The sequence below is a fragment of the Eschscholzia californica genome, unplaced genomic scaffold, assembly GCF_041429995.1.
Source record: "Eschscholzia californica isolate CP2 unplaced genomic scaffold, dmEscCali1.0.p SCAF_1, whole genome shotgun sequence".
In the NCBI taxonomy this organism is placed as follows: domain Eukaryota; kingdom Viridiplantae; phylum Streptophyta; class Magnoliopsida; order Ranunculales; family Papaveraceae; genus Eschscholzia; species Eschscholzia californica.
In genome coordinates this window covers 15,247,489-15,257,639 of record NW_028238198.1, presented here as the reverse complement: position 1 = coordinate 15,257,639, position 10,151 = coordinate 15,247,489, and the positions used below count along the sequence as shown (strand labels likewise).

The following is a 10,151-nucleotide window of genomic DNA, read 5'->3' as shown; positions in this document are numbered from 1 at the left end:
GCGCCCAAAAATTGAGATAGGTGCGGGCTAACATCTAACCCGACCTAGACTGTTCATGTTGTAACTTGACTAGGAGGTTACTTGACCATCTTCAACTTCAATTTCTAGGGTTTCTTTTGTTCCTCTCTCTCTCACGCTCTCAATTTATTTGGATCGCCCTGTCTGATTTCTCTCAATCTGTGTCATTTTCTCTCTACAAATCTAGCTATGGATATGAACCTTAATGCCCCTCATTCTATGGGAACCACCATCATAGGAGTAACCTATGATGGAGGTGTTGTCCTCGGAGCCGATTCCAGAACTAGCACTGGTATTTTTTTAATTTTTTTTTTCCATATCCAGTAGTCTAGGGTTTTATTTTGTATTAATTGAATCATTTTCTAGTTATTCATGGAGTATCATAGTAGATGATTAGTTCTGTTTATACAATTTTACTTCCTTACCTCTTTTATCTTCATTGAAATCTACTTGTTGTCATTGATGCTTCATTCTCCTCCTCTTTTTTGTGTATTGAAAAACCCTAATTGTTCTGAATTTTGATTTGGGTGTTCTTGTGGCTATTCTAGGTATGTACGTTGCCAATCGTGCCTCGGACAAAATCACACAGCTTACAGACAATGTCTACTTATGTCGCTCTGGATCAGTTAATATCTTTTATACAGCCTTTACCTTTCTCAAGTGTTATGTTTTCTTCTTTGTTTGAAAATTTTGCTTTAATTTTAATTTTCTTAGATTCCTTGCACAAAATTATTTTCCAATTCAGACTACACTTACATCTGGATAGTGCTAATGTTTCCTAACTTCTACAGGCTGCAGACTCGCAAGTTGTCTCCGATTATGTTCGTCACTTTCTTCACCAGCACACGTGAGTGAATACATCTTTCTTTTCTTTTTCCCCTAACTCTTTATATCGCATTCTTGTTGGTTCATGTAGTCATCTCTTGTCTGTCTTTCGTAAAGGCCCTCCACGTTCAATTTTATGCATGTATAAGTTTTATGTCCACCAAAATGAGCATAATCCGGTATTTGTGCAATGACTTAAGTTCATATGGCTAGAGAGGAGTTCAGACATCTAATACGAAGATAGACATCTACCAATATCAACTTACTATTGAGGGTTTTTCTTTCGGGAGTTACTCATTTCTTTGTCAACTATATCAGTCGTATTCCTTGCTTAAAGTTCTTAGTTTAGGGAATAACTAAAACTTAACTGTTTTATTAGATTAGATGTAAAGGAGAGGAGGGAATACATTATGTGGATTAGCACCAGAAGAATTATGTTCAGTCATTTTTATTTGTTTTTGGCGATTCCTTTATATGTAAAGATAAATTTTTTTTTTCCTGCTTACGCTTATCTACTTCTTCACTATCTACTGATGCAATGTATATGGGTACAGGATACAGCAGGGGCAGCCTGCGACTGTTAAAGTTGCTGCTAACCTGATTAGGCTGTTGTCTTACGGTAACAAAGTAAGTATGAGACTTTGAGTTGCTTTTAGATAGAATTTTCTGGTTCTCTGAATTGTGTCTGTGAATGCTGAATATAGATTTTGGATGCTGACGTGATAGATTTGTAAATCCTCTTTAATAGCATCATCTTATTTGAAAGTTTTCTTGGGGTCCTTCGGACATTATTCTTTTGGTGTTTCTTATTCATTGAAGAATAGCCGTTACATGATAGTTCTTGCTGTTTAGTTTGTTGGGCGATTCCAGTTTTTTGCCAGAAAATATGACTGTAATGCTTTTACATTGCGAAGGTTGGTTTGGTAAAAGGAGTTTTTGCAGTTCAATTTTATGAATTCCTTAATTTCTAGCTAGACGATTCACCTTCTGTCTACTAGCTTAGTGTTAATTTCTCCTACAGTACTCTTTTTTCCTTTTGCACTTCGATCATGTATAAGTTGGGTTCTAAATGTTCAGTTTTTGGAGTAGGTTATCAAACACTGGTTTTGTCTTACAAAAAATTCCCAGTTTTTAGCACTACAATATGATTTAGTGGCTTCTAGCAGCTCCAGTAACCCTATTTGAATTGTTTCTTTGAATTTGTTTTGTACAAAATGCACTACATCAAAATGTCCTTGAGCAATTATCCTCTCTCTCTCTCTCTCTCTCTCTCTCTCTCTCTCTCTCTCTCTCTCTGTGTTAATGTTGTTGGTATGAAATGACACCAAAGGTAGATCAGAACGTAGAGGTCATACTATAGAGAGATTCGTACATCGTTTATATGTGATCGAATGTATAATCCATTTGTGCTCTAAATCCAGTAGGGATTGTTAAATTTTCATGTTCAGTTTGTCGTTTCACCAATTTCATGCTGTACTTTAAACTTTCAAATTCCAATGTACGACTTTTGTTATGTAATTTGCAGAATATGCTTCAAACCGGTATGATTGTAGGTGGGTGGGATAAATATGAAGGAGGTAAAATATACTCAGTGCCCCTTGGTGGAACCATCTTAGAACAACCTTTTTCTATTGGAGGTATGTTTTTATACCTTATTTCGAACTTCTTTTTATCGTGGTTTTTGTTCAACCTTTGAACGTCACAAAGTTATCAATAATCATTCTATGTTTTGCAGGATCTGGTTCCAGTTACTTGTATGGTTTCTTTGATCAAGCATGGAAAGAAGGCATGACCAAGGATGAAGTTGAGGTAAAATAAAGCTTGATAATCGATATACACAAATACGAGTCCCTAAGTAGTTCGACTCAAACTTGGACTCGGCGCGACCAAGGTCCGAGTCCGACTCAAGGGGGAGGCGGCCGAGTCACTTGAGCGACTTGACCGAGTCACTTGAGCGACTTGACCGAGTCAATCTTTTAGCTTTTTGTTTCATGAGTTTGCTGCCCATAGCTTCCCTGATTCTTTTGTTTGGTGTTTACTGCCTATGATTAACATGACAATTCAAAATATAATCAAATCCAAACTTCAAAAATCTGTTAGCTCCTCTTTCATGAGTTTGCTGCACATAGCTTTCTCACTTTAGAATGTGTTTCTTCTTGCTTTTGGTGGTGAAAACTCTGAGTCTTGAAGTTGTAGAGACTAGACTCTAGAGAAGTACTTACTACTAATAAACTTTTTCTTTTTATTTCTATAAAATCGTTTGATATTCCAAATATTAAATACTTTACTGACTCTCAACTAAGTTGCAACTTTCTATATCTATTTAATATGTTTAGACTTTTAGTAATTATTACTAATTAGGTAGGAAATAAATTATTTTCAAAAACAACATTCATATTTGACAAATAAAGGAAAAAACAAGCATGCCTGAGTTATACCTGAGTTAGGAAAGACACTCACTCGACGAGTCACTTGCTAAGTCACCGGAGTCACTCAGGCCAACTCTAGACTCGAAAACTCGGTGAGGCTCGGCTTGGTGTATGTCCAAGTCTTAGTCGAGTCTCGAGACACTTGGCTGACTCAGCCGAGTCGGACTACCTAGATGGGCACTATACTTTATTTAGGGTGGTCCTGGTCCATCGCTTTATTGGTTCGTTTTCATGTTTGAGATTAGATCACATAGGCCACTTGCATGTGTTTTTCATATTAGTTTCTACTGAATGCTATAGCTTGCTAAGAAGGAAGTTCCTTCATATTCACCAGAGCTTATCTAAAACATTAGAAAAAGCAAGAAAGAATATATGAAAGACCTCAGTTGTTTGAGAAATTTACGGCTAGGACGGGATACATTTGTTAGTGACCAGATATTTCATTGTGCTCCTGCATTTATTATCTTTCAAAAAAGTTGACTATGTTTCCAGTTGAAAGATATTAGTGACTAGGTAGTCCAACTCGGCCGAGTCAGCCGAGTGACTCGAGACTCGACTCGGACATACACCGAGCCGAGCTTCACCGAGTTTCCAAGTGTAGGGTTAACCCGAGTTACTCGGGTGACTCCGCGAGTGACTCGCAGAGTCAGTGTCTTTAATGACTCGGGTATGGCTTGGGTATGTAGTGGCGGACCTAGAAATTTTATGTTGTGGGTGCATTTTTAATTATAAAAAGAAAATTTAATTTGTGCAAAAATTTCGATATGGCGTTCGAGCGATTGATTTATGTCTCTTATACCTACACTCGTAACTCATTCGGCTATTGCTAACATGTGAGTTGCATTGACTATTGTCTCAATAAAAACAAATATTCTCATATACATTTGAATTTTACTAAAAATAATGTGTAAATTTTATGTCAAAACAATGGGAGTCCTTCATGTTTTGAATACTGATTACCACATTCTACGCTCTTAAAGAAATTAAGAAAAGAGAGAGAATTGACTAAGTTAAAAAAATAGCCTGAAATATAATATACACACACATATATATATATATATATATATATGAAAAAAGAAATAAAAAAAGAAGACATAATAATATGGATAAAATAGGTCTGACAAAGGTCACGGAAAACAACAAAAAGACCCAAACATGAACTTATTTGAAAGTATGGAGTCATAAAGAATAAATGCAAGGACCAAATGATAGCAAATTGAAAGTTTGAGGCCACAAACAAATCTAGCCATAAAAAAACCAATAAAAATATGGGTGGTGGGAGTTGAACCCCTGCCTCTTATGCATTTTGCTCTCTCTCACTCCGCCAAGCTGAGGCGTAGTCTTTGCACAAGATTTTTTACTTTACGTTTTTTAATACAAGTTTAACCTCATTTAGTTGAAAACAAGCCTTGGACCGTGGGGGCCCGTGACCCCACGGGCCCCTACGTGGGTCCGCCACTGTGGGTATGCTTGTTGTTTTCTTTATTTGTCAAATATGAATGTTGGTTTTGAATTTTATTTCCTACCTAATTAGAAATAATTACTAAAAGTATTAGCATATTAAATAGTTATAGAAATTTGCAATTTAGTTGGTATTGGTAAAGTTTTTAAAATATTTGGAATGCCAAAAGATTTTCTAGAAATAAAAAGAAATTTTTATTAGTAGTAAGTACTTCTCAAGAGTCTAGTCTCTACAACTTCAAGACTCGGAATATTCGCCACCAAAAGCAAGAATAGACAAATTCAAAGGAACAATCTTCGCTTGGTCTAGGATTTTAAAAGATTTTAAGAATATATCTTTTTTTGATATGGTGGTTAACTAGGAGGCTTGGATGCTGTAACAAGTCTTCTTAGTTTTCTCACCCTCTTTCTTTGTACAGTTTGCCTTTCTCGTGAATATATTTTCATTCAAATTTAAAAAAAAAAAAAAATTCTTGAGTGAGAAACCTATAGCTATGTAGTTGATCTCGGTATCGGTCTCGGTCCGGCTGAAGGCCGAGACCGAGACGGACCGAGATTCTCGGCCGAGACAGCAAGTGTAGCTGTTAGCTATTGGCCTACTACTAAGGTACTACTTAGGCATAAAATAAATCCTAATCTACTAAAATTAGGTTCTTGTGTTCTTTACTTCTTTATTAGTTCTTAATTCTAGTTTTTACTACTTGTTCTAACCTAATAATTGTATAAATAAATCATAATCTACTAAAATTTTGAAAGGTTCGAAAGAGTTTTCAAAGTTTCTATAAGGTATAAAACCTAAAAATCCTATATAGTATTATTGCTATTTATATTAGATCTATTAGGTCTAAGAGTTTTTCAAAAAAAAAAAAGTTCTAAATATTTATAAATTACTGTCTCGGTATCGGGTTGTCTCGGCCGAGTTTCGCCGAGAATCTCGGCCAAACCCTAACTCGTGGTCTCGGCCGAGTCTCGTCTCGGGAGAGGGCCGAGACCGAGACGAGACCCGAGATTCTCAGCTGTCTCGGCCGAGACCAACCACATAGACCTATAGGCAGCAAACTCATGAAATAGTTTTTATTTTTTATTTTTTATGTTTGATTATATTACAAGTCATGTTAATCGTATTATATACGTACGTTAGTAACTACTTATGGGCAGTAAACACTCGAGAAAAGAAACAAGGAAGCTATGGGCAGCAAACTCATGAAACATGAAGCTGAAAGATTGACTTGGCCGAGTGACTTGCTCGACTGACTTGCCTCCTTGACTCGGACATTGGCCAAGCCGATTCCGAGTCGAATTGCTTAGATTAATGACTAAAAAATGGTAAGTTTTTTTGTTTTATTGCAGAAATTGGTTGTAAAGGCAGTCTCTCTTGCCATTGCTCGTGATGGTGCTAGCGGCGGTGTTGTTCGCACTGTTATTGTAAGCGGTCCTTTTCCTCATTATTAAAATTCTTAGTCGATTTAGTAGCTGGAACTTGGAAGTGACTCTTGATTATGTGTTTCGATTTTACTGAAAAAGTTTATGTCTGGAATTATGGAGTTTAGACTACTTTAAACTCCATGGAAGAGATTCTTCTTGAAGCCTATCACATCTGGATTCTTCACTTAACATTTTCCAATAGTTTCATAGTTATTATCTCTCAACTGAGCCATCCAGCATGTTTCTTACAGATCAATTCAGAGGGAGTGACGAGGAACTTCTATGCTGGGGACACCCTTCCATTATGGCACGAAGAGTTGGAGCCCCACAACTCCTTGTTGGACATACTTTCCGCAGCTACTACTGAGCCAATGAGCACTTGAGGAAACTGTTAAGAAGCGAACTTCAGTACTTGCTCCGTATAGGCTGCCGATACTGAAACCCGTCTTAGAAGGAAATATTTTTCGTTATTCTGAGAACTATTTGAAATTGTCGTGCAACTTTGTGCTTCACTTTTCTCCTCTTGTAAGATAATTTTACTTCGGAAAATGCAGTTGTCTTGGATTTTGCCTGTGTTTATCAGCCAATATATTGGTATAACTTTAGTTGTGGTGTCTATATGAAAGAATTAGTGAAAATGTCAGGTATGTTTGCTCATTTTCTCTTATTTCGCCCTAGTGGCATTGTTCAAGTAGTTGTTGCTAAGAGTCGACAAAGGGTTCTTGAGCAATGATACCCCATGTAGCCGGTCAGTAAGTTTGTCTGGCCATCCTAGAATTGATTGGTTTAAGTAAGATAAGACAACCCCCCGCACAAGTCTAGTTGGTAAGATAAGACAACCCCCCGCACAAGTCTAGTTGGTCACCAAAGGCCGCCTTGAAAGAGAAGGCAAGTCTAGCATAGCCTAAATGATCATGGTAACTAAAGGCTTGACATTGCAGAAAAGAGAAGTTTAGCCTAGCCTGTGTTCATGGCTAATAAAAGGTCCAATGTGGCTGCCCAGAATATTCTCTACTTGGAATACAAGGCAAATCTAACCTAGCCCACAATACCACCAAAGGTCAAACATGGAAGAGAAGATAAGTCTATCCTAGCCTGTGGTCACTGGCAAATAAAGGTCCAACATGGCCGGCCAGAGATATTCTTTACTTGGAAGAAAAGGCAAGTCTACCTTAGCGTACATGGGCACATGACTGCAGAAGGTTGGAGATAACAAGGCAAGTTTATGCGCCGGCACATAACAAGATGGGAGTTAGTCCAAGTCTAGCCTCGCTTATATGGTTATGGAAAGTACGAGTTTAGCATAATGCTACCACACACTAGCACGAAAAGAGCGGAGTAAGTCTAAGCAAGTCTGGCTTGAACTCAAGATCATGACAATAAATGTAACATACAAAATTCGAAATAGCGGTCGTTAATTACGTTGGGGGTCCAAAAGCGACCGCCTTGGTTGATCTGTCCCAGGCTGCCCCTGTGTGCATGGCAACTAAAGATCTAGCACAATTCTAGCCCACAGTAACGCTAAAAGATGGAAGTAAGCCCAAGCTATTGCAACAATCCAATCCAAAATTCTGCCCCACCATTCCGCATTGGTTATTTTTTAGGGTTATTTCCCAAACGGCCCCCAACTTTGTGACCAGCTTCCTGCTTGGCCCCCTACTTTAGCAAATATTTCTATATGGCTCCCTTTTTCCGTTTGTCCGTTACTCTCACTCCTCCACCTCATTTCCTCTCTCTGCCAAGTCACCTACAAAGCCACATCATCATCTTCTACGGCATGCGGCGACCTTCAACCTAATTTTTTTTTCTCTTCTTCTTCCTCTCTCTCTCTTTCATTCCCTTTCTTCTCACTCACTCTAAAATGGCCGGCGAAGTGTTATCCCCTTCGCCGACCATTTTAGAGAGAGAGAAAGAGTGAGAAGAGAGAGAGAGGAAGAAGAAGAGAGAGGGGAAGAAGAAGAGAGAGAAAACAGGAGAGAGAGAGAGGAAGAAGAAGAAATTTTTTTTTTTTTTTTAGGTTGAAGGTCGCCGGCCGGAAATTTGGCCGACCGGCGACCCATGCCAGAGATGATGATGATGATGTGGCTTTGTAGATGACTTGGCAGAGAGAGGAAATGAGGTGGAGGAGTGAGAGTAACGGACAGTTAAAGATAACGAAAAAAAGGGGCCATATGGGAATATTTGCTAAAGTAGGGGGCCAGGCAGGAAGCTGGTCACAAAGTTGGGGGCCATTTGAGAAATAACCCTATTTTTTACTGTAAGCCTACTAAAACATGCACAGTTTTATTACTATAAAAGGGTTGAGTTCACTCTACTAACATGACAAGCAATACAAACATAACTTGATAGATTCATACTCATACCATTGGATCGAAATTAAGAAATATGACAAATATGTTTCAGTTCTTCTATCAAAGATCAAACATAATTTTTTTTTGTAAATATATGTGAGGAAGGAACAAAGAAAGTCGAAAGAAAGTTCAAGGCTTACCTCTAAATCTTTAAAATCCTCAAAATTTCTCTTTTTAAGCTTCTCCTCAGAAAATCATCTCCAAAATTCACTTGCAAGTTGCGGGGTTCCAAGACCCTTCACCTCCTTATATAGGGCCAAATAGGTGGTGAAGCAAAATGAGCGAAATAGACAGTTTGATATATCATATCGTCGCATCACTAAGCAAAGGTCCATCCCAGTTCACACAAGACGTGCTCTGTTGAATTTGTTTATTTATCAACCCACTTTGGGAACTCGAGGAAAGAACCTCTGCCTAGGTAACTGTTGAAATCTTTAAACAAAAAAAAGGTCACTCTTGATATAAATGGGTTAATTCAGTTTTGGCCCCGATAAGTGTCAGACAGTTCGTTTTGGTCCCTAAGGGCAAAACTTTTGACGAAATTATCTTCGGGGGCCAAAATGAAATTATTTCTGAAAAAAAAGGTTAAAGGCATAAAAGCCACATCACCCCTTTCTTTCTCATCCACTTCACCTTATCTCTCCTCCATCACACCACCTCCTCTCTACCTCACCTTTCTTCTCTGGCTAATGGTCGCCGACCGGAATAAAAAATTCTGGCCGACCACCTTTAACCTAAAAAAATAAAAAAAATCTCTCTCCTTTCTCTCTCTTCTTTTTCCTTTCTTCTCCGGCTAATGGTCGCCGACCGGAATAAAAAATTCGGGCCAACCACCTTTAACCCAAAAAAAATAAAAAAATCTCTCTCCTTTATCTCTTTTCTTCTTCCTTTTTCTTTCTTCTTCTTCATTTCTTTCTCTTCTTCTCTCTCATTTCTCTCTCTTCTTCTCTCTCTAAATTCTCCGACAGTTTTTTTTAGGTTAAAGGTGGCCGGTCGGGATTTTTTATTCCGGTCGGTGACCATTAGCTGGAGAAGAAAGGTGAGGTGAAGAGGAGGTGGTGTGATGAAGGAGAGATAAGGTGAAGGAAAAAGAGGTGATGTGGCTTTTATGCGTTTAACATTTTTTTAAGAAATAATTTCATACTGCCCCCGAGGATAATTTCGTCAAAAATTTGGCCTTTGGAGTCCAAATCAAACTGCTGGACACTTATAGGGGCAAAAATGGTGAGTCGGTCACAAAATGGGGGCTAAAACATAATTAACCATATACATGTATGTGTGTCTGTATATATATATATATATATATATATATATATATATATATATATATATATATATATATATTATATTGGAGGATACAACCCGTGCTTGGTAGGCACAACAGTTCTATGATTTTAACTGTTGGAGATAAGTCTGGGAAGTATGGTTCTCAATCGTTTGAGTTAAATTTGGGAGATGTTAATCTTAAAACTTGGAGATAAATTTGAGAGGTGTAATATTTCTCATTGAAGAGGAGAGTATATTTTAAAAAAGATACCCTCTTTCCTCATTGTATAGATCTACAAAAATATAGATATCTACATATATTGATATATATATCAATAATATAAATAAAGAAAAAAGGTAAAGTCCCGGGCAAAGC

The 10,151-nt window shown here is 37.7% G+C and overlaps 1 protein-coding gene across 1 annotated transcript; it reads left to right on the top strand.

Moving 5' to 3' along the window:
- Positions 1–6,815, top strand: LOC147564451 (proteasome subunit beta type-6). The gene is made up of 8 exons (XM_086646423.1): positions 1–310; positions 567–643; positions 810–865; positions 1,398–1,470; positions 2,369–2,480; positions 2,579–2,652; positions 6,084–6,158; positions 6,410–6,815. Exons 1-8 carry the CDS (start codon positions 208–210, stop codon positions 6,539–6,541), a joined length of 702 nt encoding a protein of 233 aa, XP_086502549.1. The 5' UTR covers positions 1–207; the 3' UTR covers positions 6,542–6,815.
- The last annotated feature ends 3,336 nt before the right edge of the window (positions 6,816–10,151 follow it).

Coding starts and splice junctions, on each gene's coding strand:
- LOC147564451 (XM_086646423.1), top strand. CDS start 208: ATGGATATGAACCTTAATGCCCCTCATTCTATGGGAACCACCATCATA. Junction 644..809: donor ACTTATGTCGCTCTGGATCA/GTTAATATCTTT, acceptor TAACTTCTACAG/GCTGCAGACTCGCAAGTTGT. Junction 2,653..6,083: donor TGACCAAGGATGAAGTTGAG/GTAAAATAAAGC, acceptor GTTTTATTGCAG/AAATTGGTTGTAAAGGCAGT.